Below are 27,934 nucleotides of genomic sequence, written 5' to 3' on the forward strand. Positions count from 1 at the left end.
GAGAGTAGAGGATAGAGGAGAGTATAGGAGAGAGGATAGAGGAAAGCAGAGAAGAGAGCAAAGTAGAAGAGAGGAGAGTAGAGAGGCGAGAGGAGAATAGAGGCGAGAGGAGAATAGAGGGAAGAGGAGAATAGAGGAGAGAGGCGAGTAGATGAGAGTTGAGGAGAGAGGAGGAAAGTAGAGGAGAGAGGAGAGTGGTGGAGGAGAGCAGAGGAGAGGAGAGTAGAGGAGAGTAGAGGAGAGAGGAGAGAAGCGGAGAGAAGAAAGTAGAGGAGAGCGAAGGAGAGAGGAGACCAGAGGAGAGTTGAGGAAAGAGGATAGTAGAGGAGAGTAGATGAGAGAGGAGACAGGATGGAAGAGGAGAGAGGAGATGAAAGAGAGGAGGAGAGAGAATAGAGGTGAGAGGAGAATAGAGTGGGGGAGAAAGAGAAAGGAGGGGAGGAGAGTGGAGAGTTGAGTAGAGAGGAGAGGAGAGGAGAGTAGTGGATGAGAGAGGAGAGGAGAGTAAAGGAGAGTAGTTGAGAGAGGAGAGAAGGGGAGAGGAGAGATGAGAGTAAAGGAGAGAGGAGAGCAGAGGATAGAGGATAGAGGAGAGAGGAGAGTGGAGGAGAGAGATGAGGAGAGTTGAGGAGAGTGGTGAGGGAGAGGAGAGTGGTGAGGGAGAGAGGAGAGTGGTGAGAGTAGAGGAGAGGAGAGAGGAGAGTAGAGGAGAGCGAAAGGAGAGAGGAAAGGAGAGTAGAGGAGAGTGGAAGAAAAGAGAGGAGAAGTGTCGTGACATTCAATGAGATCCAGGGATATGGTGCAACGAAAATGTTTATTCTTCTTATATCTAACAAAAAACTGATTCTCCAATCAACTTAAAGTAGAGATTACTTGATATGGAAAATACAAAATATGACATGTCTGTATGTATGTATGTCTGTATGGTCAAAAAACTATACCGCTCCCGTGTCTAGCAAGGACACCCCCCCGAAGGCTCAACTTCCTGCCTTTATACTAACACAATTAACACAGTACAATGAATGGGCAAGAGGGGGAGGCCAAACCGAGTTACACTAACAACAAATGAATATATCTCATATAAATATAAATCATAAAGGTACGTACCTAATATTTCATCATATACATTAATATATTTACACAAATGTACATGGAGCTCAGTATGTTCAGTCTTTTATACAAATATGTCCAAATCGGCTCTAACAAGGAGAGAGGAGAGGAGAGGAGAGTAGAGGAGGAGAGAGATGAGGAGAGAGGAGAACAGAGGAGAGTAGAGGAGGAGAGAGAGGAGGAGAGGAGAGGATAGGAGAGAGGTGAGTAGTGGATGAGAGAGTAGAGAGGAGAGTAAAGGAGAGAAGAGAGCAGAGGCGAGAGGAGAGCAGAGGAGAGAGGAGAGCAGAGGAGAGAGGAGAACAGAGGAGAGAGGGAAGTAGAGGAGAGAGGGTAGTAGAGGAGAGTGGGAGAGAGTGGAGGAAAGGAGAGGAGAGTGGAAGAGAGTGGAGGAAAGGAGAGGAGAGTGGAGGAAACGAGAGGAGAGGAGAGGAGAGAGATGAGGAGATGAGAGAGGAGTGTAGAGGAGAGAGGAGAGGAGGAGAGGAGAGTAGATGAGAGTAGAGGAGAGAGGAGTAGTGAGATGAGGAGAGTTGAAGAGAGTGGTGGAGGAGAGAGAAGAGTAGAGGAATGTACTGGAGAGAGGAGGAGAGAGGAGAGGAGAGAGGAGAGTAGATGAGAGTACTGGAGAGAGGAGGAGAGAGGAGAGTAGAGGAGAGTACTGGAGAGAGGAGGAGAGAGGAGAGTAGATGAGAGTATAGGAGAGAGGATATAGGAAAGCAGAGAAGAGAGCAAAGTAGAGGAGAGGAGAGGAGAGGAGAGAGGAGAGGAGAGTAGAGGAGAGTGGAGAGAAGTGGAGGAAAGGAGAGGAGATGAGAGAGGAGAGAGTAGAGGAGAGTAGAGGAGAGGGGAGATCAGAGGAGAGAGTAGAACAGGGGAGAGAGGGGAGTAGAGTAGAGAGGAGAGTAGAGGAGAGAGGAGAGTAGAGGTGAGTGGAGGAAAGAGGATAGTAGAGGAGAGTAGATGAGAGAGGAGACAGGATGGAAGAGGAGAGGAGAAGAAAGAGGAGAGAGAGGAGGAGAGAGGAGAGTAGAGGTGAGAGGAGAATAAAGGAGAAAGGAGATGTGGAGAGTTGAGTAGAGAGGAGAGAGTAGAGATCAGAGGAGAGGAGAGAGTAGAGATCAGAGGAGAGGAGAGAGCAGAGGAGAGAGGAGAACAGAGGAGAGAGGGAAGTAGAGGAGAGAGGGTAGTAGAGGAGAGTGGGAGAGAGTGGAGGAAAGGAGAGGAGAATGGAAGAGAGTGGAGGAAAGGAGAGGAGAGGAGAGAGATGAGGAGACGAGAGAGGAGTGTAGAGGAGAGAGGAGAGGAGAAGAGGAGAGGAGAGTAGATGAGAGTAGAGGAGAGAGGAGTAGTGAGATGAGGAGAGTTGAAGAGAGTGGTGGAGGAGAGAGAAGAGTAGAGGAATGTACTGGAGAGAGGAGGAGAGAGGAGAGAGGAGAGTAGATGAGAGTACTGGAGAGAGGAGGAGAGAGGAGAGGAGAGAGGAGAGGAGAGGAGAGTACTGGAGAGAGGAGGAGAGAGGAGAGTAGAGGAGAGAGGAGAGTAGAGGAGAGTATAGGAGAGAGAGTATAGGAGAGAGGATATAGGAAAGCAGAGAAGAGGGCAAAGTAGAGGAGAGGAGAGAGGAGAGTAGAGGAGAGTGGAGAGAAGTGGAGGAAAGGAGAGGAGATGAGAGAGTAGAGGAGAGGAGATCAGAGGAGAGAGTAGAACAGGGGAGAGAGGGGAGTAGAGTAGAGAGGAGAGTAGAGGAGAGAGGAGAGTAGAGGTGAGTGGAGGAAAGAGGATAGTAGAGGAGAGTAGATGAGAGAGGAGACAGGATGGAAGAGGAGAGGAGAAGAAAGAGGAGAGAGAGGAGGAGAGAGGAGAGTAGAGGTGAGAGGAGAATAGAGGAGAAAGGAGATAGGAGGAGGGAGAGTGGAGAGTTGAGTAGAGAGGAGAGAGTAGAGATCAGAGGAGAGGAGAGAGTAGAGATCAGAGGAGAGGAGAGAGTAGGGATCAGAGGAGAGAGTAGAGATCAGAGGAGAGAGTAGAGATCAGAGAGAGGAGAGAGGAGAGTAGTGGATGAGAGAGGAGAGGAGAGAGAAAGAGAGGAGAGTAGAGTAGAGTAGGAGAGGGGAGAGAAGGGGAGAGGAGAGAGCAGAGGAGAGAGGAGAGCAGAGGAGAGAGGTGAGTAGAGGAGAGAGGAGAGTATAGAGTAGAGGAGAGGAGAGAGGAGAGTAGAGAGGAGAATAGAGAGGAGAATAGAGGGGAGAGGAGAGAGGAGGAGAGTAGAGGAGAGTGGAGGAAAGTGGAGGAAAGGAGAGAGGAGAGGAGGAGACTAGAGGAGCGGAGAGAGGAGAGTAGTGGAGAGAGGAGGAGAGTAGAGGAAAGGAGAGGAGGAGAGGAGAGAGGAGAGGGGAGGAGAGAGGAGAACAGAGGAGAGAGGAGAACAGAGGAGAGAGGAGAACAGAGGAGAACAGAGGAGAGAGGAGGAGAGAGGAGGATAGGGGAGACTAAAGTAGAGGAGGAGAGAGAGAGGATTGGAGAGTAGAGGAGAGAGGAGAGAAGAGGAGATGAGGAGAGTAGATGAGAGTAGAGGAGAGAGGAGTAGTGAGATGAGGAGAGTTGAAGAGAGGAGAGGAGAGGAGAGTAGAGGAGTGTACTGGAGAGAGGAGGAGAGAGGAGAGTAGAGGAGAGGAGAGTACTGGAGATAGGAGGAGAGAGGAGAGTAGAGGAGAGAGGAGCGTAGAGGAGAGAGGAGAGAAGAGGAGACTGAAGAGAGGAGAATAGAGGAGAGAGGAGAAAAGAGGAGAGAGGAGAGGAGAGGAGAGTGGAGGAAAGGAGAGGAGGAGAGAGGATGATAGAGGAGACTAAAGTAGAGGAGAGCAGAGGAGGACAGAGAGGAGGAGAGGATAGGAGAGGAAAGAGAAGGAGATAGGAGAGGAGAGGAGAGGAGAGGAGAGGAGAGGAGAGGAGAGTAGAGGAGAGAAGAGAAGAGAGTAGAGGAGAGAGGAGAAAAGATGGGAGAGGAGAGTAGAGAGGAGAATAGAGGGGAGAGGAGAGAGGAGAGAGGAGAATAGAAGGGAGAGGAGAGGAGAGAGTTGAGGAAAGGAGAGAGGAGACTAGAGGAGAGTGGAGAGGAGAGGAGTGGAGGAGAGAGGAGAGAAGCGGAGAGAAGAAAGTAGAGGAGAGCAAAGGAGAGAGGAGAGAGGAGAGCAGAGGAGAGAGGAGAGAAGCGGAGAGAGGAGGAGGAGAGGAGAGGAAAGGAGAGTTGAGTAGAGTAGAGAGTTGAGTAGAGAGGAGAGTAGAGAGGAAAGGAGATGAGAGAGAGGAGAGGAGAGGAGAGGAGAGGAGAGGAGAGGAGAGTAGTGGATGAGAGAGGAGAGTAGAGGAGAGAAGAGAGTCGAGGAGAGAGGAGAGCAGAGGAGAGAGGAGAACAGAGGAGAGAGGAGAACAGAGGAGAACAGAGGAGATGAGAGTGGAGGAAAGGAGAGGAGGAGAGAGGAGGAGAGAGGAGACTAGAGGAGAGGAGAGGAGGAGAGGAGAGAGGAGAGTGGAGAGAAGAGAGCAGAGGAGAGAGGAGAACAGAGGAGAGAGGAGAACAGAGGAGAGAGGAGAACAGAGGGGAATAGAGTGGAGGAAAGTGGAGGAAAGGAGAGGAGAGGAGACTAGAGGAGAGTAGAGGAGGAGAGATGAGGAGAGGAGAGGAGAGCAGAGAACAGAGGAGAACAGAGGAGAGAGGGGAGTAGAGTAGAGAGTAGAGTAGAGGAGAGAGGAGAGTAGAGGAGAGAGGAGATCAGAGGAGAGAGGAGAGTAGAGGAGAGAGGGGAGTAGAGTAGAGGAGAGTGGAGGAAAGTAGAGGAGGAGAGGAGGAGACTAGAGGAGAGGAGAGGAGAGTACTGGAGAGAGGAGAGTAGAGTAGAGGAGAGAGGATAGAGGAAAGCAGAGAAGAGCGCAAAGTAGAGGAGAGGAGAGGAGAGAGGAGAGGAGAGGAGAAAAGAAAAGAGGGGAGAGGAGAGGAGAGAGGAGAGTAGAGGAGAGAGTAGAATAGAGGAGAGTTGATGAGAGTGGAGGAGAGAGGGAGTGGAGGAGAGTGGAGAGAAGCGGAAGGAAGAAAGTAGAGGAGAGCAAAGGAGAGAGGAGAGAGGAGAGAAGCGGAGAGAGGAGGAGGAGAGGAGAGGAAAGGAGTAGAGTAGAGAGTTGAGTAGAGAGGAGAGTAGAGAGGAAAGTAGATGAGAGAGTAGAGAGGAGAGGAGAGGAGGGGAGAGGAGAGGAGAGGATGAGAGAGGAGAGTAGAGGAGAGAAGAGAGTCGAGGAGAGAGGAGAACAGAGGGAGAGAGGAGAAGAGAGGAGAACAGAGGAGAACAGAGGAGAACAGGGGAGTAGAGTAGAGGAAAGTGAGGAAAGGAGAGGAGGAGAGAGAGAGGAGACTAGAGGAGAGTAGAGGAGGAGAGGAGAGGATGAGAGAGGAGAGTGGAGAGAAGAGAGCAGAGGAGAGAGGAGAACAGAGGAGAGAGGAGAACAGAGGAGAACAGATGAGAGAGGAGAACAGAGGGGAGAAGAGTAGAGGAGAGTGGAGGAAAGTGGAGGAAAGGAGAGGAGAGGAGACTAGAGGAGGAGAGATGAGGAGAGGAGAGGAGAGCAGAGGAGAGAGGAGAACAGAGGAGAGAGGAGGAGAGAGATGAGGAGAATTGAGGAGAGAGGACAGTAGAGGACAGTAGAGGAGAGAGGAGACAGGATGGAAGAGGAGAGAGGAGAGGAGAGGAAAGAGAGGAGGAGAGTGGAGAGTTGAGTAGAGAGGAGAGGAGATCAGATGAGAGAGTAGAGGGGAGAGGAGAGAGTAGAGATCAGAGGAGAGGAGAGAGGAGAGTAATGGATGAGAGAGAGGAGAGGAGAGAGAAGAGAGGAGAGTAAAGGAGAGAAGTGGAGAGAGGAGAGATGAGAGTAAATGAGAGATGAGAGTAAAGGAGAGAAGAGAGTATAGGAGAGAGTAGAGGAGAGAGGAGAATAGAGGAGAGTAGATGAGAGTGGAGGAGAGTGAAGAGGAGAGAGGAGGAAAGTTGAGGAGAGTGGTGGAGGAGAGAGGAGAGTAGAGGAGAGGGAGAGAGGCGGAGACAAGAAAGTAGAGGAGAGCGGAGGAGAGAGGAGAGCAGAGGAGAGAGGAGAGAGGAGAGGAGGAGAGAGAGGAGAGAAGCGGAGAGAAGAAAGTAGAGGAGAGCAAAGGAGAGAGGAGAGAGGAGAGCAGAGGAGAGAGGAGACAAGCGGAGAGAGGAGAACAGAGGAGAACAGAGGAGAGAGGGGAGTAGAGTAGAGGAGAGTGGAGGAAAGGAGAGGAGGAGAGAGGAGACTAGAGGAGAGGAGAGGATGAGAGAGGAGAGTGGAGAGAAGAGAGCAGAGGAGAGAGGAGAACAGAGGAGAGAGGAGAACAGAGGAGAGAGGAGAACAGAGGATAGAGGAGAACAGAGGAGAGAGGAGAACAGAGGAGAGAGGAGAGAAGCGGAGAGAAGAAAGTAGAGGAGAGCGAAAGGAGAGAGGAGAGCAGAGGAGAGAGGAGAGATGAGGAGAGAGGAGAGCAGAGGAGAACAGAGGAGAGAGGAGGAGAGAGATGAGGAGAGTTGAGGAGAGAAGACAGTAGAGGAGAGTATATGAGAGAGAGACAGGATGGAAGAGGAGAGAGGAGAGTAGAGGTGAGAGGAGAATAGAGTGGAGGAGAAAGGAGGGGAGGAGAGGAGATGGAGAGAGGAGAGAAGCGGAGAGAAGAAAGTAGAGGAGAGCGAAAGGAGAGAGGAGAGCAGAGGAGAGAGGAGAGCAGAGGAGAGAGGAGAGCAGAGGAGAGCGGAGAGCAGAGGAGAGCAGAGGAGATAGGAGAGCAGAGGAGAGAGGAGAGAGTATAGAAGCGGAGAGAAGAGGAGAGAATAGGAGAGAGGAGAGCAGAGGAGAGAGGAGAGAGGATAGGAGCGGAGAGAAGAGGAGAGGAGGAGAGTAGATGAGAGAGGAGAGGAGATGAGAGAGGAGAGGAGAGGCGAGGGGAGAATAGAGTGGAGAAGAAAGGAGAACGGAGGGGAGGAGAGGAGATAGGAGGAGAGTGGAGAGTTGAGTAGAGAGGAGAGGAGATCAGATGAGAGAGTAGAGATCAGAGGATAGGAGAGGAGAGAGAAGAGTAGTGGATGAGAGAGGAGAGAGAGGAGAGGAGAGGAGAGAGGAGAGTAAAGGAGAGAGGAGAGTGAAGGAGAGAGGAGAGTAGAGGAGAGTAGAGGAGAGTAGAGGAGAGAAGTGAAAGAGGAGAGTAGTGGAGAGGAGAGATGAGAGTAAAGGAGAGAAGAGAGAAGGGGAGAGGAGAGATGAGAGTAAAGGAGAGAAGAGAGTAGAGGAGAGAGGAGAGGAGAAAAGAGGGGAGAGGAGATAGGTGAATAGAGAGGAGAGGAGAGAGGAGAGTAGAGAAGAGAAGAGAGGAGAATAGAGGAGAGTAGATGAGAGTGGAGGAGAGTGGAGAGGAGAGAGGAGGAGAGTAGAGGAGAGAGGAGAGAAGCGGAGACACGAAAGTAGAGGAGAGCGAAGGAGAGAGGAGAGAGGAGATCGAAGTAGAGAGGAGAGAGGAGAGCAGAGGAGAGAGGAGAGATGAGAGTCAAGGAGAGGAGGAGAGTAGAGAGAGGAGGAGAGGAGAGTGGAGGAGAAAGGAGGGGAGGAGAGGAGAGCGAAAGGAGAGAGGAGAGCGAAAGGAGAGAGGAGAGCAGAGGAGAGAAGAGAGCAGAGGAGAGAGGAGAGCAGAGGAGAGAGGAGAGCAGGGGAGAGAGGAGAGAGTATAGAAGCGGAGAGAGGAGAGAGGAGAGAGGATAGGAGCGGAGAGAAGAGGAGAGTAGATGAGAGAGGAGAGGAGAGGAGAGTAGATGAGAGGAGAGGAGAGGAGAGAGGAGAATAGAGTGGAGGAGAAAGGAGAAAGGAGGGGAGTAGAGGAGATAGGAGGAGAGTTGAGTAGAGAGGAGAGGAGATCAGATGAGAGGGTAGAGGAGAGAGGAGAGGAGAGGAGAGAGGAGAGTAGTAGGAGAGAGAGGAGAGTAAAGGAGAGAGGAGAGGAGAGGAGAAGGAGAGTAGAGGAGAGAAGTGAAGAGAGGAGAGAAGGGGAGAGGAGAGATGAGAGTAAAGGAGAGAGGAGAGGAGAAAAGAGGAGAGAGGAGAATAGAGAGGAGAGGAGAGGAGAGAGGAGAGTAGAGAAGAGAGTAGAATAGAGGAGAGTAGATGAGAGTGGAGGAGAGTGGAGAGGAGAGAGGAGGAAAGTTGAGGAGAGAGGAGAGTGGTGGAGGAGAGAGGAGAGTGGTGGAGGAGAGAGGAGAGTAGAGGAGAGTAGAGCAGAGAGGAGAGTAGAGGAGAGAGTAGAATAGAGGAGAGTTGATGAGAGTGGAGGAGAGAGGAGATCAAAGTAGAGAGGAGAGATGAGAGTAAAGGAGTGGAGCAGAGTAGAGGAGAGAGGTGAGCAGAGGAGAGAGGAGAGTAGAGGAGAGTGGAAGAAAGGAGAGGAGGATAGAGGAGACTAAAGTAGAGGTGAGCAGAGGAGGAGAGAGGAGAGAGATGAGGGAGAGGAGGAGAATAGAGGGGAGAGTAGAGGAGAGAGGATTACTGAGATGAGGAGAGTTGAAGAGAGTGGTGGAAGAGAGAGGAGAGTAGAGGAATGTACTGGAGAGAGGAGGAGAGAGGAGAGAGGAGAGTAGAGGAGAGAGGAGAGTACTGGAGAGAGGAGGAGAGAGGATAGAGGTAAGCAGAGAAGAGAGCAAAGTAGAGGAGAGGAGAGAGGAGAGGAGAAAATAGGGGAGAGGAGAGTAGATAGGAGAACAGAGGAGAGAGGAGAACAGAGGAGAAAAGAGGGGAGAGGAGAGAGGAGGAGAGGAGAGAGGAAGAGAGGAGGAGAGGGATGAGGAGAGTTGAGGAGAGTAGATGAGAGAAGAGACAGGATGGAAGAGGAGAGAGGAGAGGAGAGGAGAGGAAAGAGGAGAGAGAGGAGGAGAGAGGAGAGAGGAGAGTAGAGGAGAGAAGAAAGTAGAGGAGGGCGAAAGGAGAGAGGAGAGCAGAGGAGAGAGGAGAGAGGAGAGCACAGGAGAGAGGAGAGAGGATAGAAGCGGAGAGAAGAGGAGAGGAGGAGAGAGGAGAGTAGATGAGAGAAGAGAGAGGAGAGTAGAGTAGAGGAGAGGAGAGGAGAGAGGAGAGTAGAGGAGAGGAGAGGAGAGGAGAGAGGAGAGGAGAGGAGAGGAGAGGAGAGGAGAGGAGAGGAGAGGAGAGAATAGAGTGGAGGAGAGAGGAGAATAGAGTGGAGGAGAAAGGAGAAAGGAGGTTAGGAGAGGAGATAGGAGGAGAGAGTAGCGATCAGAGGAGAGGAGAATAGAGAGGAGAGTAGTGGATGAGAGAGGCGAGAGGAGAGTAGTGGATGAGAGAGGAGAGGATAGGAGAGAGAAGAGAGGAGAAAAAATGAGAGAAGTGGAGAGGAGAGATGAGAGTAAAGGAGAGAGGAGAAAAGAGGGGAGAGGAGAGTAGAGAGGAGAATAGAGGGGAGAGGAGAGGAGAGTAAAGGAGAGAAGTGGAGAGAGGAGAGGAGAGAGGAGAGCAGAGGAGAGAGGAGAGCATAGGAGAGAGGAGAGGAGAGTAGATGAGAGAGGAGAGGAGAGGAGAGAGGAGAGTAGTGGATGAGAGGAGAGAGAGGAGAGGAGAGGAGAGAGGAGAGTAAAGGAGAGAAGAGAGTAGAGGAGAGAGGAGAGGAGAAAAGAGGGGAGAGGAGAGAGGAGAATAGAGAGGAAAGGAGAGGAGAGGAGAGAAGAGAGGAGAATAGAGGAGAGTAGATGAGAGTGGAGGAGAGTGGAGAGGAGAGAGGAGGAAAGTTGAGGAGAGAGGAGAGTGGTGGAGGAGAGAGGAGAGTAGAGGAGAGTAGAGGAGAGAGGAGAGAAGCGGAGACACGAAAGTAGAGGAGAGCGAAGGAGAGAGGAGAGCAGAGGAGAGAGGAGAGATGAGAGTAAAGGAGAGGAGGAGAGTAGAGAGGAGAGGAGAGTAGAGGAGAGAGGAGAGTAGAGGAGAGAGGAGAACAGAGGAGAGAGGAGAGTAGAGGAGAGAGGAGAGTAGAGGAGAGAGGAGAGTAGAGGAGAGAGGAGAGTAGAGGAGAGAGGAGAACAGAGGAGAGAGGAGAGTAGAGGAGAGTGGAGGAAAGGAGAGGAGGAGAGAGGAGAGTAGAGGAGTGTCCTGGCGAGAGGAGGAGAGAGGAGAGTAGAGGAGAGAGGAGAGTAGAGGAGAGAGGAGAGTAGAGGAGAGAGGAGAGTAGAGGAGAGAGGAGAACAGAGGAGAGAGGAGAGTAGAGGAGAGTGGAGGAAAGGAGAGGAGGAGAGAGGAGGATAGAGGAGACTAAAGTAGAGGAGAGCAGAGGAGGAGAGAGATGAGGAGAAGAGGAGAATAGAGGGGAGAGTAGAGGAGAGAGGATTAGTGAGATGAAGAGAGTGGTGGAAGAGAGAGGAGAGTAGAGGAATGTACTGGAGAGAGGAGGAGAGAGGAGAGTAGAGGAGAGTAGAGGAGAGAGGAGAGTAGAGGAGAGCGAAAGGAGAGAGGAGTTAGAGGAGAGTAGAGGAGAGCGAAAGGAGAGAGGAGAGCAGAGGTGGAAGGAGAGCAGAGGAGAGAGGAGAGCAGAGGAGAGAGGAGAGCAGAGGAGAGAGGAGAGCAGAGGAGAGAGGAGAGCAGAGGAGAGAGGAGAGCAGAGGAGAGAGGAGAGTAGAGGAGAGAGGAGAGGAGAAAAGAGGGGAGAGGAGATAGGTGAATAGAGAGGAGAGGAGAGAGGAGAGTAGAGAAGAGAAGAGAGGAGAATAGAGGAGAGTAGATGAGAGTGGAGAGGAGAGAGGAGGAGAGTAGAGGAGAGAGGAGAGAAGCGGAGACACGAAAGTAGAGGAGAGCGAAGGAGAGAGGAGAGAGGAGATCGAAGTAGAGAGGAGAGAGGAGAGCGAAAGTAGAGAGGAGAGCAGAGGAGAGAGGAGAGCAGAGGAGAGAAGAGAGCAGAGGAGAGAAGAGAGCAGAGGAGAGAGGAGAGCAGAGGAGAGAGGAGAGCAGAGGAGAGAGGAGAGAGTATAGAAGCGGAGAGAGGAGGAGAGTAGATGAGAGGAGAGGAGAGGAGAGAGGAGAATAGAGTGGAGGAGAAAGGAGAAAGGAGGGGAGTAGAGGAGATAGGAGGAGAGTTGAGTAGAGAGGAGAGGAGATCAGATGAGAGAGTAGAGGAGAGGAGAGAGGAGAGTAGTAGGAGAGAGAGGAGAGTAAAGGAGAGAGGAGAGGAGAGTAAAGGAGAGTAGAGGAGAGAAGTGAAGAGAGGAGAGGAGAGAAGGGGAGAGGAGAGATGAGAGTAAAGGAGAGAGGAGAGGAGAAAAGAGGAGAGAGGAGAATAGAGAGGAGAGGAGAGGAGAGAGGAGAGTAGAGAAGAGAGTAGAATAGAGGAGAGTAGATGAGAGTGGAGGAGAGTGGAGAGGAGAGAGGAGGAAAGTTGAGGAGAGAGGAGAGTGGTGGAGGAGAGAGGAGAGTGGTGGAGGAGAGAGGAGAGTAGAGGAGAGTAGAGCAGAGAGGAGAGTAGAGGAGAGAGTAGAATAGAGGAGAGTTGATGAGAGTGGAGGAGAGAGGAGATCAAAGTAGAGAGGAGAGATGAGAGTAAAGGAGAGGAGCAGAGTAGAGGAGAGAGGTGAGCAGAGGAGAGAGGAGAACAGAGGAGAGAGGAGAGTAGAGGAGAGTGGAGGAAAGGAGAGGAGGATAGAGGAGACTAAAGTAGAGGAGAGCAGAGGAGGAGAGAGGAGAGAGATGAGGGAGAGGAGGAGAATAGAGGGGAGAGTAGAGGAGAGAGGATTACTGAGATGAGGAGAGTTGAAGAGAGTGGTGGAAGAGAGAGGAGAGTAGAGGAATGTACTGGAGAGAGGAGGGGAGAGGAGAGAGGAGAGGAGAGAGGAGAGGAGAGGAGAGTAGAGGAGAGAGGAGAGTACTGGAGAGAGGAGGAGAGAGGATAGAGGTAAGCAGAGAAGAGAGCAAAGTAGAGGAGAGGAGAGAGGAGAGGAGAAAATAGGGGAGAGGAGAGTAGATAGGAGAACAGAGGAGAGAGGAGAACAGAGGAGAAAAGAGGGGAGAGTAGAGAGGAGGAGAGGAGAGAGGAAGAGAGGAGGAGAGGGATGAGGAGAGTTGAGGAGAGTAGATGAGAGAAGAGACAGGATGGAAGAGGAGAGAGGAGAGGAGAGGAGAGGAAAGAGGAGAGAGAGGAGGAGAGAGGAGAGAGGAGAGTAGAGGAGAGAAGAAAGTAGAGGAGGGCGAAAGGAGAGAGGAGAGCAGAGGAGAGAGGAGAGCATAGGAGAGAGGAGAGAGGATAGAAGCGGAGAGAAGAGGAGAGGAGAGAGGAGAGTAGAGAAGAGAGTAGAATAGAGGAGAGTAGATGAGAGTGGAGGAGAGTGGAGAGGAGAGAGGAGGAAAGTTGAGGAGAGAGGAGAGTGGTGGAGGAGAGAGGAGAGTGGTGGAGGAGAGAGGAGAGTAGAGGAGAGTAGAGCAGAGAGGAGAGTAGAGGAGAGAGTAGAATAGAGGAGAGTTGATGAGAGTGGAGGAGAGAGGAGATCAAAGTAGAGAGGAGAGATGAGAGTAAAGGAGAGGAGCAGAGTAGAGGAGAGAGGTGAGCAGAGGAGAGAGGAGAACAGAGGAGAGAGGAGAGTAGAGGAGAGTGGAGGAAAGGAGAGGAGGATAGAGGAGACTAAAGTAGAGGAGAGCAGAGGAGGAGAGAGGAGAGAGATGAGGGAGAGGAGGAGAATAGAGGGGAGAGTAGAGGAGAGAGGATTACTGAGATGAGGAGAGTTGAAGAGAGTGGTGGAAGAGAGAGGAGAGTAGAGGAATGTACTGGAGAGAGGAGGGGAGAGGAGAGAGGAGAGGAGAGAGGAGAGGAGAGGAGAGTAGAGGAGAGAGGAGAGTACTGGAGAGAGGAGGAGAGAGGATAGAGGTAAGCAGAGAAGAGAGCAAAGTAGAGGAGAGGAGAGAGGAGAGGAGAAAATAGGGGAGAGGAGAGTAGATAGGAGAACAGAGGAGAGAGGAGAACAGAGGAGAAAAGAGGGGAGAGTAGAGAGGAGGAGAGGAGAGAGGAAGAGAGGAGGAGAGGGATGAGGAGAGTTGAGGAGAGTAGATGAGAGAAGAGACAGGATGGAAGAGGAGAGAGGAGAGGAGAGGAGAGGAAAGAGGAGAGAGAGGAGGAGAGAGGAGAGAGGAGAGTAGAGGAGAGAAGAAAGTAGAGGAGGGCGAAAGGAGAGAGGAGAGCAGAGGAGAGAGGATTGCACAGGAGAGAGGAGAGAGGATAGAAGCGGAGAGAAGAGGAGAGGAGGAGAGAGGAGAGTAGATGAGAGAAGAGAGAGGAGAGTAGAGTAGAGGAGAGGAGAGGAGAGAGGAGAGTAGAGGAGAGGAGAGGAGAGGAGAGGAGAGAGGAGAGGAGAGGAGAGGAGAGGAGAGGAGAGGAGAGGAGAGGAGAGGAGAGGAGAGGAGAGAATAGAGTGGAGGAGAGAGGAGAATAGAGTGGAGGAGAAAGGAGAAAGGAGGTTAGGAGAGGAGATAGGAGGAGAGAGTAGCGATCAGAGGAGAGGAGAATAGAGAGGAGAGTAGTGGATGAGAGAGGCGAGAGGAGAGTAGTGGATGAGAGAGGAGAGGATAGGAGAGAGAAGAGAGGAGAAAAAATGAGAGAAGTGGAGAGGAGAGATGAGAGTAAAGGAGAGAGGAGAAAAGAGGGGAGAGGAGAGTAGAGAGGAGAATAGAGGGGAGAGGAGAGGAGAGTAAAGGAGAGAAGTGGAGAGAGGAGAGGAGAGGAGAGGAGAGAGGAGAGATGAGAAGAGAGGAGAGAAGAGAACAAAGGAGAACAGAGGAGAGAGGGGAGAGGAGAGGAGAGTAGAGGAGAGAGGAGAATAGAGGAGAATTGATGAGAGTAGATGAGAGTGGAGGAGAGAGGAGAGTAGAGGAGAGCAAAGTAGAGGAGAGGAGAGAGGAGAGTAGAGAGGAGAATAGAGGAGAATAGAGGAGAGAGGTGAGTAGAGAGGAGTGGAGAGTAGAGGAGAGTAGAGGAGAGTACTGGAGAGAGGAGAGTATAGGAGAGAGGATAGAGGAAAGCAGAGAAGAAAGCAAAGTAGAGGAGAGGAGAGAGGAGAGGAGAACAGAGGAGAGTAGAGGAGAGTACTGAAGAGAGGAGGAGAGAGGAGAGTAGAGGAGAGAGGAGAGGAGAGGAGAAAAGAGGGGAGAGGAGAGTAGAGAGGAGAACATAGGAGAAAGGAGAACAGAGGAGAGAGGTGAGTAGAGAGGAGAACATAGGAGAAAGGAGAGTAGAGGAAAGGAGAGGAGGAGAGAGGAGAGTAGAGGAGACTAAAGTAGAGGAGAGTAGAGGTGGAGAGAGATGAGGAAAGTAAATTAGAGTAGAGGAGAGAGGAGAGGAGTAGTGAGATGAGGAGAGTTGAAGAGAGTGGTGGAGGAGAGAAGAGAGTAGAGGAGAGTAGAGGAAAGTACTGAAGAGAGCGAAGGAGAGAGGAGAGAGGAGAGCAGAGGAGAGAGGAGAGGAGAGTAGATGAGAGAGGAGAGGAGAGAGGAGAGTAGTGGATGAGAGGAGAGAGAGGAGAGGAGAGGAGAGGAGAGAGGAGAGTAAAGGAGAGAAGAGAGTAGAGGAGAGAGGAGAGGAGAAAAGAGGGGAGAGGAGAGAGGAGAATAGAGAGGAAAGGAGAGGAGAGGAGAGAAGAGAGGAGAATAGAGGAGAGTAGATGAGAGTGGAGGAGAGTGGAGAGGAGAGAGGAGGAAAGTTGAGGAGAGAGGAGAGTGGTGGAGGAGAGAGGAGAGTAGAGGAGAGTAGAGGAGAGAGGAGAGAAGCGGAGACACGAAAGTAGAGGAGAGCGAAGGAGAGAGGAGAGCAGAGGAGAGAGGAGAGATGAGAGTAAAGGAGAGGAGGAGAGAGGAGAGGAGAGTAGAGGAGAGAGGAGAGTAGAGGAGAGAGGAGAACAGAGGAGAGAGGAGAGTAGAGGAGAGAGGAGAGTAGAGGAGAGAGGAGAGTAGAGGAGAGAGGAGAACAGAGGAGAGAGGAGAGTAGAGGAGAGTGGAGGAAAGGAGAGGAGGAGAGAGGAGAGTAGAGGAGTGTCCTGGGCGAGAGGAGGAGAGAGGAGAGTAGAGGAGAGAGGAGAGTAGAGGAGAGAGGAGAGTAGAGGAGAGAGGAGAGTAGAGGAGAGAGGAGAACAGAGGAGAGAGGAGAGTAGAGGAGAGTGGAGGAAAGGAGAGGAGGAGAGAGGAGGATAGAGGAGACTAAAGTAGAGGAGAGCAGAGGAGGAGAGAGATGAGGAGAAGAGGAGAATAGAGGGGAGAGTAGAGGAGAGAGGATTAGTGAGATGAAGAGAGTGGTGGAAGAGAGAGGAGAGTAGAGGAATGTACTGGAGAGAGGAGGAGAGAGGAGAGTAGAGGAGAGTAGAGGAGAGAGGAGAGTAGAGGAGAGCGAAAGGAGAGAGGAGTTAGAGGAGAGTAGAGGAGAGCGAAAGGAGAGAGGAGAGCAGAGGTGGAAGGAGAGCAGAGGTGGAAGGAGAGCAGAGGAGAGAGGAGAGCAGAGGAGAGAGGAGAGCAGAGGAGAGAGGAGAGCAGAGGAGAGAGGAGAGTAGAGGAGAGAGGAGAGGAGAAAAGAGGGGAGAGGAGATAGGTGAATAGAGAGGAGAGGAGAGAGGAGAGTAGAGAAGAGAAGAGAGGAGAATAGAGGAGAGTAGATGAGAGTGGAGAGGAGAGAGGAGGAGAGTAGAGGAGAGAGGAGAGAAGCGGAGACACGAAAGTAGAGGAGAGCGAAGGAGAGAGGAGAGAGGAGATCGAAGTAGAGAGGAGAGAGGAGAGCGAAAGGAGAGAGGAGAGCAGAGGAGAGAGGAGAGCAGAGGAGAGAAGAGAGCAGAGGAGAGAAGAGAGCAGAGGGGAGAGGAGAGCAGAGGAGAGAGGAGAGCAGAGGAGAGAGGAGAGAGTATAGAAGCGGAGAGAGGAGGAGAGTAGATGAGAGAGGAGAGGAGAGGAGAGTAGATGAGAGGAGAGGAGAGGAGAGAGGAGAATAGAGTGGAGGAGAAAGGAGAAAGGAGGGGAGTAGAGGAGATAGGAGGAGAGTTGAGTAGAGAGGAGAGGAGATCAGATGAGAGAGTAGAGGAGAGGAGAGAGGAGAGTAGTAGGAGAGAGAGGAGAGTAAAGGAGAGAGGAGAGGAGAGTAAAGGAGAGTAGAGGAGAGAAGTGAAGAGAGGAGAGGAGAGAAGGGGAGAGGAGAGATGAGAGTAAAGGAGAGAGGAGAGGAGAAAAGAGGAGAGAGGAGAATAGAGAGGAGAGGAGAGGAGAGAGGAGAGTAGAGAAGAGAGTAGAATAGAGGAGAGTAGATGAGAGTGGAGGAGAGTGGAGAGGAGAGAGGAGGAAAGTTGAGGAGAGAGGAGAGTGGTGGAGGAGAGAGGAGAGTGGTGGAGGAGAGAGGAGAGTAGAGGAGAGTAGAGTAGAGGAGAGAGTAGAATAGAGGAGAGTTGATGAGAGTGGAGGAGAGAGGAGATCAAAGTAGAGAGGAGAGATGAGAGTAAAGGAGAGGAGCAGAGTAGAGGAGAGAGGTGAGCAGAGGAGAGAGGAGAACAGAGGAGAGAGGAGAGTAGAGGAGAGTGGAGGAAAGGAGAGGAGGATAGAGGAGACTAAAGTAGAGGAGAGCAGAGGAGGAGAGAGGAGAGAGATGAGGGAGAGGAGGAGAATAGAGGGGAGAGTAGAGGAGAGAGGATTACTGAGATGAGGAGAGTTGAAGAGAGTGGTGGAAGAGAGAGGAGAGTAGAGGAATGTACTGGAGAGAGGAGGGGAGAGGAGAGAGGAGAGGAGAGAGGAGAGGAGAGGAGAGTAGAGGAGAGAGGAGAGTACTGGAGAGAGGAGGAGAGAGGATAGAGGTAAGCAGAGAAGAGAGCAAAGTAGAGGAGAGGAGAGAGGAGAGGAGAAAATAGGGGAGAGGAGAGTAGATAGGAGAACAGAGGAGAGAGGAGAACAGAGGAGAAAAGAGGGGAGAGTAGAGAGGAGGAGAGGAGAGAGGAAGAGAGGAGGAGAGGGATGAGGAGAGTTGAGGAGAGTAGATGAGAGAAGAGACAGGATGGAAGAGGAGAGAGGAGAGGAGAGGAGAGGAAAGAGGAGAGAGAGGAGGAGAGAGGAGAGAGGAGAGTAGAGGAGAGAAGAAAGTAGAGGAGGGCGAAAGGAGAGAGGAGAGCAGAGGAGAGAGGAGAGCACAGGAGAGAGGAGAGAGGATAGAAGCGGAGAGAAGAGGAGAGGAGGAGAGAGGAGAGTAGATGAGAGAAGAGAGAGGAGAGTAGAGTAGAGGAGAGGAGAGGAGAGAGGAGAGTAGAGGAGAGGAGAGGAGAGGAGAGAGGAGAGGAGAGGAGAGGAGAGGAGAGGAGAGGAGAGGAGAGGAGAGGAGAGGAGAGGAGAGGAGAGAATAGAGTGGAGGAGAGAGGAGAATAGAGTGGAGGAGAAAGGAGAAAGGAGGTTAGGAGAGGAGATAGGAGGAGAGAGTAGCGATCAGAGGAGAGGAGAATAGAGAGGAGAGTAGTGGATGAGAGAGGCGAGAGGAGAGTAGTGGATGAGAGAGGAGAGGATAGGAGAGAGAAGAGAGGAGAAAAAATGAGAGAAGTGGAGAGGAGAGATGAGAGTAAAGGAGAGAGGAGAAAAGAGGGGAGAGGAGAGTAGAGAGGAGAATAGAGGGGAGAGGAGAGGAGAGTAAAGGAGAGAAGTGGAGAGAGGAGAGGAGAGGAGAGGAGAGAGGAGAGATGAGAAGAGAGGAGAGAAGAGAACAAAGGAGAACAGAGGAGAGAGGGGAGAGGAGAGGAGAGAGGAGAGTAGAGGAGAGAGGAGAATAGAGGAGAATTGATGAGAGTAGATGAGAGTGGAGGAGAGAGGAGAGTAGAGGAGAGCAAAGTAGAGGAGAGGAGAGAGGAGAGTAGAGAGGAGAATAGAGGAGAATAGAGGAGAGAGGTGAGTAGAGAGGAGTGGAGAGTAGAGGAGAGTAGAGGAGAGTACTGGAGAGAGGAGAGTATAGGAGAGAGGATAGAGGAAAGCAGAGAAGAGAGCAAAGTAGAGGAGAGGAGAGAGGAGAGGAGAACAGAGGAGAGTAGAGGAGAGTACTGAAGAGAGGAGGAGAGAGGAGAGTAGAGGAGAGAGGAGAGGAGAGGAGAAAAGAGGGGAGAGGAGAGTAGAGAGGAGAACATAGGAGAAAGGAGAACAGAGGAGAGAGGTGAGTAGAGAGGAGAACATAGGAGAAAGGAGAGTAGAGGAAAGGAGAGGAGGAGAGAGGAGAGTAGAGGAGACTAAAGTAGAGGAGAGTAGAGGTGGAGAGAGATGAGGAAAGGAAATTAGAGTAGAGGAGAGAGGAGAGGAGTAGTGAGATGAGGAGAGTTGAAGAGAGTGGTGGAGGAGAGAAGAGAGTAGAGGAGAGTAGAGGAAAGTACTGAAGAGAGCGAAGGAGAGAGGAGAGAGGAGAGCAGAGGAGAGAGGAGAGGAGAGTAGATGAGAGAGGAGAGGAGAGAGGAGAGTAGTGGATGAGAGGAGAGAGAGGAGAGGAGAGGAGAGGAGAGAGGAGAGTAAAAGAGAGAAGAGTGTAGAGGAGAGAGGAGAGGAGAAAAGAGGGGAGAGGAGAGAGGAGAATAGAGAGGAAAGGAGAGGAGAGGAGAGAAGAGAGGAGAATAGAGGAGAGTAGATGAGAGTGGAGGAGAGTGGAGAGGAGAGAGGAGGAAAGTTGAGGAGAGAGGAGAGTGGTGGAGGAGAGAGGAGAGTAGAGGAGAGGAGAGAAGCGGAGACACGAAAGTGGAGGAGAGCGAAGGAGAGAGGAGAGCAGAGGAGAGAGGAGAGATGAGAGTAAAGGAGAGGAGGAGAGTAGAGAGGAGAGGAGGTAGAGGAGAGTAAAGGAGAGCGAAAGGAGAGAGGAGTTAGAGGAGAGTAGAGGAGAGCGAAAGGAGAGAGGAGAGCAGAGGTGGAAGGAGAGCAGAGGAGAGCAGAGGAGAGAGGAGAGCAGAGGAGAGAGGAGAGCAGAGGAGAGAGGAGAGAGTATAGAAGCGGAGAGAAGAGGAGAGAGGAGAGAGGAGAGGAGAGAGGAGAGAGGATAGGAGCGGAGAGAAGAGGAGAGTAGATGAGAGAGGAGAGGAGGAGAGGAGAGGAGAGGAGAGGAGAGGAGAGGAGAGGAGAATAGAGTGGAGGAGAAAGGAGGGGAGGAGAGGAGATAGGAGGAGAGGAGGAGAGTAGTAGGAGAGAGAGGAGAGGAGAGTAAAGGAGAGAGGAGAGTAAAGGAGAGAGGAGAGTAGAGGAGAGAAGTGGAGAGAGGAGAGAAGGGGAGAGGAGAGATGAGAGTAAAGGAGAGAAGAGAGTAGAGGAGAGAGGAGAGGAGAAAAGAGGGGAGAGGAGAATAGAGAGGAGAGGAGAGGAGAGAGGAGAGTAGAGAAGAGAGTAGAATAGAGGAGAGTAGATGAGAGTGGAGGAGAGTGGAGAGGAGAGAGGAGGAAAGTTGAGGAGAGAAGCAGAGACACGAAAGTAGAGGGGAGCGAAGGAGAGAGGAGAGCAGAGGAGAGAGGAGAGAGGAGAGATGAGAGTAAAGGAGAGGAGGAGAGTAGAGGAGAGAGGTGAGCAGAGGAGAGAGGAGAACAGAGGAGAGAGGAGAGTAGAGGAGAGTGGAGGAAAGGAGAGGAGGAGAGAGGAGGATAGAGGAGACTATAGTAGAGGAGAGCAGAGGAGGAGAGAGAAGAGGAGAGGAGAAGAATAGAGGGGAGAGTAGAGGAGAGAGGATTAGTGAGATGAAGAGAGTGGTGGAAGAGAGAAGAGAGTAGAGGAATGTACTGGAGAGAGGAGGAGAGTAGAGGAGAGTAGAGGAGAGTAGAGGAGAGTAGAGGAGAGTAGAGGAGAGTAGAGGAGAGAGGAGGAGAGAGGAGGAGAGAGGATAGAGGTAAGCAGAGAAGAGAGCAAAGTAGAGGAGAGGAGAGGAGAGAGGAGGAGAAAAGAGGGGAGAGGAGAGTAGAGAGGAGAACAGAGGAGAAAAGAGGGGAGAGGAGAGAGGAGAGTATAGGAGAGAGGAAAGCAGAGAAGAGAGCAAAGTAGAGGAGAGGAGAGAGGAGAACAGAGGAGAGAGGAGAACAGAGGAGAGAGGAGAACAGAGGAGAGAGGTGAGTAGAGGAAAGAGGAGAGTAGAGGAGAGTGGAGGAAAGGAGAGGAGGAGAGAGGAGAGTAGAGGAGTGTCTGGGCGAGAGGAGGAGAGAGGAGAGTAGAGGAGAGAGGAGAGTAGAGGAGAGAGGAGAGTAGAGGAGAGAGGAGAACAGAGGAGAGAGGAGAGTAGAGGAGAGTGGAGGAAAGGAGAGGAGGAGAGAGGAGGATAGAGGAGACTAAAGTAGAGGAGAGCAGAGGAGGAGAGAGATGAGGAGAAGAGGAGAATAGAGGGGAGAGTAGAGGAGAGAGGATTAGTGAGATGAAGAGAGTGGTGGAAGAGAGAGGAGAGTAGAGGAATGTACTGGAGAGAGGAGGAGAGAGGAGAGTAGAGGAGAGAGGAGAGTAGAGGAGAGTACTGGAGAGAGGAGGAGAGAGGATAGAGGTAAGCAGAGAAGAGAGCAAAGTAGAGGAGAGGAGAGGATAGAGGAGGAGAAAATAGGGGAGAGGAGAGAGGAGAGCAGAGGAGAGAGGAGAGTATAGGAGAGAGGAAAGCAGAGAAGAGAGCAAAGTAGAGGAGAGGAGAGAGGAGAACAGAGGACAACAGAGGAGAACAGAGGAGAGAGGTGAGTAGAGAGGAGAGTAGAGGAGAGAGGAGAGTAGAGGAGAAAAGAGGGGAGAGGAGAAAAGAGGGGAGAGGAGAGAGGAGAACAGAGGAGAGAGGAGAACAGAGGAGGAGAGAGGTGAGTAGAGAGGAGAGGAGGAGAGAGGAGAGTAGAGGAGTGTACTGGAGAGAGGAGGAGAGAGGAGAGTAGAGGAGAGAGGAGAGTAGAGGAGAGAGGAGTAGTGAGATGAGGAGAGTTGAAGAGAGTGTTGGAGGAGAGAGGAGAGTAGAGGAGTGTACTGTAGAGAGGAGAGTAGAGGAGAGAGGAGAGTAGAGGAGAAATAGAGTAGAGGAGAGAGGAGGAGAGAGGAGGAGAGTAGATGAGAGAGGAGAGGAGAGAGGAGAGTGGTGGAGGAGAGAGGATAGTAGAGGAGAGGAGAGTAGAGGAGAGTAGAGGAGAGAAGCGGAGAGAAGAAAGTAGAGGAGAGAGGAGACAGGATGGAAGAGGAGAGAGGAGAGTAGAGGAGAGAGGAGAGAGAGGAGGAGAGAGGAGAGAGCAGAGGAGAATAGAGTGGAGGAGAAAGGAGAAGGGAGGGGAAGAGAGTAGAGTAGATGAGAGAGTAAAGGGGAGAGGAGAGGAGAGGAGAGAGGAGAGGAGAGAGGAGAGGAGAGTAGAGGGGAGAGGAGAGAGTCTAGATCCCAAGACAGGAGAGGAGAGAGGAGAGGAGGGAGGAGAGGAGAGTGGTGGAGGAGAGGAGAGTAGAGGAGAGTAGAGGAGAGTAGAGGAGAGTAGAGGAGAGAAGCGGAGAGAAGAAAGTAGAGGAGAGTGAAGGAGAGAGGAGAGAGGAGAGCAGAGGAGAGAGGAGAGGGGAGAGAGGAGAGCAGAGGAGAGAGGATAGAAGCGGAGAGGAGAGGGGAGAGGAGAGTTGAGGAAAGAGGGGAGTAGAGGAGAGAGGAGACAGGATGGAAGAGGAGAGAGGAGAGTAGAGGAAAGAGGAGAGAGATGAGGAGAGAGGAGAGAGGAGAGAGCAGAGGAGAATAGAGTGGAGGAGAAAGGAGAAGGGAGGGGAGGAGATAGAGGAGAGAGGTGGAGAGGAGAGGAAAGTAGAGTAGATGAGAGAGTAGAGGGGAGAGGAGAGAGTATAGATCAGAGGAGAGGAGAGGAGAGGAGAGGAGAGGAGAGGAGAGGAGAGGAGAGGAGAGCAGAGGAGAGGAGAGGAGAGGAGAGTAGGGGAGAGTGGAGGAAAGGAGGAGAGAGGAGAGTAGAGGAGAGTAGAAGAGGGTAGAGGAGATAGGAGAGAGGACAGAAGAGGAGAGAGGTGAGTAGAGGAGGTGAGAGAGGAGAGTAGATGAGAGTAGAGGAGAGGAGAATAGAGAGGAGAGAGGAACAGAGTTGTGGAGATAGGAGTGATTAGGAGAGAGGAGGGTAGAGGAGAAAGGAGAGTAGTGAAGAGAGGAGTGGAGAGTAGAGGAGAGAGGAGAGAGGAGATGAGGGAAGAGAGTAGATTATTGGAAAGAGGAGAAAAGAGGAGAGGAGAGGAGAGAGTAGAGTAGAGGAGAGTGGAGGAGAGTAGATGAGAGTGGAGGAGAGAGGAGAGGAGAGTGGTAGAGGAGAGGAGAGGAGAGGAGAGAAGCGGAGAGAAGAAAGTAGAGGAGAGCGAAGGAGAGAGGAGAGCAGAGGAGAGGGGAGAGAGGAGAGCAGAGGAGAGAGGATAGAAGCGGAGAGGAGAGGAGAGGAGAGGAGAGGAGAGGAGAGGAGAGGAGAGGAGAGGAGAGGAGAGGAGAGTTGAGGAAAGAGGGGAGTAGAGGAGAGTAGATGAGAGAGGAGACGGGATGGAAGAGGAGAGAGGAGAGTAGAGGAGAGAGGAGGAGAGAGGAGAGAGCAGAGGAGAATAGAGTGGAGGAGAAAGGAGAGGAGATAGAGGAGGAGAGTGGAGAGAGGAGAGGAGAGAGGAGAGGAGAGAGTAGAGGGGAGAGGAGAGGAGAGTAGGGGAGAGGAGAGTAGGGGAGAGTGGAGAGAGAGGTGAGAGTAGAGGAGACGAGAGTAGAGGAGAGTATAGGAGGAGGGGGAGAGGAGAGGATAGGAGAGGAGAGAGGAGGAGAGAGATGAGGAGAGAGGAGAGTTGAGGAGAGTAGAAGAGGGTAGAGGAGATAGGAGAGAGGACAGAAGAGGAGAGAGGCGAGTAGAGGAAAGAGGAGGAGAGAGGAGAGTAGAGGAGAGGAGAATAGAGAGGAGAGAGGAACAGAGTTGTGGAGAGAGGAGAGAGGAGGGTAGAGGAGAAAGGAGAGTAGTGAAGAGAGTAGAGGAGAGAGTAGAGGAGAGAGTAGAGGAGAGAGGAGAGGAGAGGAGAGGAGAGGAGAGGAGAGAGGATAGCAGAGGGGAGGAGAGAGGAGAGATGAGAGGAGAGAGGAGAGTAGAGTAGGAGAGAGGAGATGAGAAGAGAGTAGATTAGTGGCTAGAGGAGAAAAGAGGAGAGTAGAGGAGAGAGGAGTGATGAGGAGAGAGGAGGGTAGAGGAGAAAGGAGAGTAGTGAAGAGAGGAGTGGAGAGTAGAGGAGAGAGGAGAGGAGAGAGGAGAGGAGAGGAGAGGAGAGGGGAGGAGAGAGGAGAGGAGAGAGGAGAGGAGAATAGAGGAGAGGAGAGAGGATTAGAGAGAAGTAGAGAAGAGAGTAGAGGGGAGAAAAGCGTAGAGGGAGAGGAGAGGAGAGAGGAGAGTACATGAAAGTTGAGGAGAGAGAGGAGAGTAGAGGAGAGGAGAGAGGGTAGAGGAGAGGAGAGTAGAGGAGAGGAAGAGGGAGAGGAGAGGAGAGAGGAGAGAAGAGGAGAGAGGAAGAGGGAGAGGAGAGTAGAGGAGAGGAGATGAGAGAGGAGACAGGATGGAAGAGGAGAGAGGAGTGTAGAGGAAAGAGGAGGAGAGAGAATAGAGGAGAAAGGAGAGAGAAGAGTAGGAGAGTAGAGAGGAGATTTCATATCAAATTAATCATTAATCACTAATATCAGGAGAATGAATCAGGTTTGATATTCAACTTTAATATCATCACAGATCTTGTGAACTTATTCATATTCTAGGAGCATAACAAGAACACAAACCTGAGAATGTGGAGGTGAAGTCGGTGGAGATCTTCACGTTTCCCTTGTCAGTCAGCGTGCACGTCCACTTCCTGTTGTTGTCCTCCCTCTGGAGTGTCACAGTCAGAGTGATGTCACAGGGAGAATGTTGTGTGACCTGGACATTAGTACCTGTTTCAGGCACCCAGCTGAGACTAACTCCTGAGTTGTACCTTTCATATCCCATAAAGGTGAGCAGAGAACACCGTAACGTCATATGTACATTAGACTTCAGATCTGTCACTGGTGGTGTAGAGGAGACTGAGAAAGAGACAAAGGTATACAGTACTTGTTGGCTGTTTTCACATAGCATATGATAATTAACAACACACTTGTACACAGTGACATTTAAACAGTAATACTCACTAGTTAGAACAGACAGAAGAACAGGAGCATCATATCCATGTTGTAGTCCAGTCTCTGTAAGGAACTGTCGACAGATGTAGAGTCCAGCATCCTCAGCTCTGACATCACTAACATGTAGAGAACATTCAGACCCTAAACTCAGTCTGTCTGCTCTCTCTGTCTTCTCAACTTTGATCTTCCCAAATTCAACTACTTCAATAGTACCAGTAGATACATCTCTGTCATAGGTCCATATAGTTGAGGAACAGTCTGGATAAACCACATTGTTACACGGCAGACTGACATCATCTCCCTCTCTGGAGAACATAGAGAGAGTTTCTCCACTGACACCTGACAAGAACATAATATCAGGTCATTATTTTGAATACAGATTAGAATAAAGATGGCGACCATTAATATACTTAAAAGGTATGCTTTTTACATAAATGGAGTCACCATATCCACCGAATGTCACAACAAAAATGTTTACTCAACCAAAGAAATTCTACAATATGAATATATATATTGTTTTCTGAGATGGATAGTTTGCATGTTATTCTCTAAATATCGCACTGGTCTCACCTGTTAGCAGATATAAAAGGGACCCAAGCAGTCCCAAAACAGCCATTTTAACCATTGTCCTCTCCCTCACTCTCTCCTTTGCTTCTCTCTCTGTCAGAGTGTCTCTGCACAACAAGTTTCTCACCATACACTACTCACTGGGCACATACGTCAATTCAATGTCTATTCCACATTGGTTCAACGCAATTTTGTTGAAATATTGTGGAAACAATGTTGATTCATCCAGTGTGTGCCAAGAGGGAAGTTTCTCTATCACCATAGCGTAATTTCCTTGTGGTGATGTGGGGGACAGTTTCTCCACTGACACCTGACAAGAACATAATATCAGGTCATTATTTTCACTCTGGAGAACATAGTTTCCCCACTGACACCTGGAAGGAGTATGACATCAGATAATTATTAACTGGTAATACAGATTACATTATATTTCATAGGTATTCTTATTGATTTTCTTCAGTGTGAATAATAGTGTAATATACTGTCTAATATACAATAGTGAAGATAAGAGTAAACAGATACACAACAGAAATGTCATCATTATATTAGTAAAATGTAAACTGAACTAGTTTGGCCGTGTGAAATAAATGTGTTTTATGATCTCTAATGACATATTCTTACTCTCTCTCCTCTGTCTTACCTGTTAGCAGGTACAAAACGGTCACGAGCAGTCCCCAAAATGAATGATGGATGTCAGCCATGATCTCTCTCTCTCTCTCCTCTATTTCTGTCTCTCCTCTGTCAGAGTGTCTCAGCACTACAAGTTTCTCCTCTGTCAGAGTGTCTCAGCACTACAAGTTTCTCCTCTGTCAGAGTGTCTCAGCACTACAAGTTTCTCCTCTGTCAGAGTGTCTCAGCACTACAAGTTTCTCCTCTGTCAGAGTGTCTCAGCACTACAAGTTTCTCCTCTGTCAGAGTGTCTCAGCACTACAAGTTTCTCCTCTGTCAGAGTGTCTCAGCACTACAAGTTTCTCCTCTGTCAGAGTGTCTCAGCACTACAAGTTTCTCCTCTGTCAGAGTGTCTCAGCACTACAAGTTTCTCCTCTGTCAGAGTGTCTCAGCGCTACAAGTTTCTCCTCTGTCAGAGTGTCTCAGCGCTACAAGTTTCTCCTCTGTCAGAGTGTCTCAGCGCTACAAGTTTCTCCTCTGTCAGAGTGTCTCAGCACTATGAGTTTCTCCTCTGTCAGAGTGTCTCAGCACTATGAGTTTCTCCTCTGTCAGAGTGTCTCAGCACTATGAGTTTCTCCTCTGTCAGAGGGTCTCAGCACTACAAGTTTCTCCTCTGTCAGAGTGTCTCAGCACTACAAGTTTCTCCTCTGTCAGAGTGTCTCAGCACTACAAGTTTCTCCTCTGTCAGAGTGTCTCAGCACTATGAGTCTCTCCTCTGTCAGAGTGTCTCAGCACTACAAGTCTCTCCTCTGTCAGAGTGTCTCAGCGCTACAAGTTTCTCCTCTGTCAGAGTGTCTCAGCACTATGAGTTTCTCACCATACAGCAGCATCTCTACTCACCACTATAGCATCACTTCCTCAACGTGGTCATGTTTTTTATCTAGTTTCTGACACCTTGGTGAGAATCCTCCAGCTCACCAGCAGTTGAAGGCCTTCTTCACATGTATGAGAGTCTGTATTAGTGATGCAGGGATATGGCATTAATGTGCTCATATTCAAGTGGTGATCGGTGCCGTTTACTTGGATGACTGTCATTCATGTTCCAGTCACCCAGCTCAGTGTAACATTGATACGTTTAGGCTACTACATGATACTAGAATGAATAAACCCTTGATCACATGCAAATACAGGTCAATTTCCTCGTAGCCATAAACAAACAGCATGATCACTTTGCTTGTTAATTCCTTCTCACATCAACACTCTCCTCCTCTCACCTTTTCCCTTCGCTTGTGGGATCCAGTGCAGAACACATCAGCTGTCTGTGACCAGGCAACTAAACCTTTCCAAGCCAAACCTTCATATCATAACCGCTAACCGCTACACACAGCCTACATCATTGTCATTATATTAGCTAAGGTCAGTCAATATAGCTACTAGAACTAACGTGTTAATAAACCCTCTACAATAATGCAGTAGAGTGTACAGTTACCAAGCTGGCCCCAGTGGCAATAAATTAATAAAATAAAAAGCTTACCTTGACTTGGAAAAGTTGGACAGCCATAGCCTGCTAGCTAACATAGAATCCCTCTTTTTGAGCCAGGTGTTTGAGTAGAGCTACACTAGCCTACTCAAACATACAACTAAACACAACCCTGCCAAGAGGCACTGCTTCTTGACACAATGTGCACCAATGTGTCGGAGGAATCACTGTACACATGGCGACGGTGTCAGCGTGCATTGCTCCCGGCTCGCCACAGGAGTTGCTAGAGTGCGATGAGACAAGGACAACCAGACAAACCAAACCCTCCCCTAACTATCTAAATAGTTTACAGGACGGAAATATGTCAAGTGACAAAGTCAAGTGACATAGTCAACACGTCAACATGACATATCAATGGAATCAAGTCTCTTGTCTCTTCAGGATTGGAAGTCATTCAGAGACTCTGCTGCCACATCATTGGCACTTCCTACAACTTCCTCCCAAGACCTTCAGAGTGCTCCTGTACCACCACCAGTCCTCTGAACAAGTGTCTAACCCCGACACAGAGACAGTATGATCTGAGTTCAATGTAACAAGCTGTAACACCACCAGTCCCCTTTTCCACCATAATTTGCAATTAAATTCATTAAAAATAAAAAATGTGATTTTCTGGATTTTTTTCTTTCTAATTTTGTCTGTTGAAGTGCACCTATGATGAAAATTACAGGCCTCTCATCTCTTTAAGTGGGAGAACTTGCACAATTGGTGGCTGACTAAATACTTTTTTGCCCCACTGTATTTATGTCTGCAACTGGTTCTCTTTGTGGTTATTTCAGCTCAGACCACTTCTGTTTTTCTGTTGCTGAGCAGAGAAAGAAATAGAGAAGGAGAGAGGAGAGAGGAGAAGAGAGCAGGGCAGATGAGAAGAGAGTACAGTAGAGAGCAGAGGAGAGCAGAGGAGAGGAGAGGAGAGGAGA

General features: G+C 50.4%; 1 protein-coding gene across 2 annotated transcripts in view; it reads right to left on the bottom strand.

Moving 5' to 3' along the window:
- The window catches only part of LOC139582220 (uncharacterized), a 34,475-nt gene extending 9,232 nt beyond the window's left edge, over positions 1-25,243 (bottom strand). For both annotated transcript variants that reach the window (XR_011676315.1, XM_071412186.1), the window contains exons 1-3: positions 24,872-25,243; positions 24,311-24,640; positions 23,927-24,205 (exon numbers count right to left, since the gene is read on the bottom strand). Coding sequence is in view for 1 of the 2 variants with exons in the window: in XM_071412186.1 (XP_071268287.1) it covers positions 23,927-24,205; positions 24,311-24,640; positions 24,872-24,998 (736 nt within the window). In the remaining variant the exon portion in view is untranslated. The remainder of the gene's footprint in view (positions 1-23,926; positions 24,206-24,310; positions 24,641-24,871) is intronic.
- Between the last annotated feature and the right edge of the window lie 2,691 nt (positions 25,244-27,934).

Source organism: Salvelinus alpinus, chromosome 8, assembly GCF_045679555.1.
Source record: "Salvelinus alpinus chromosome 8, SLU_Salpinus.1, whole genome shotgun sequence".
NCBI lineage: Eukaryota > Metazoa > Chordata > Actinopteri > Salmoniformes > Salmonidae > Salvelinus > Salvelinus alpinus.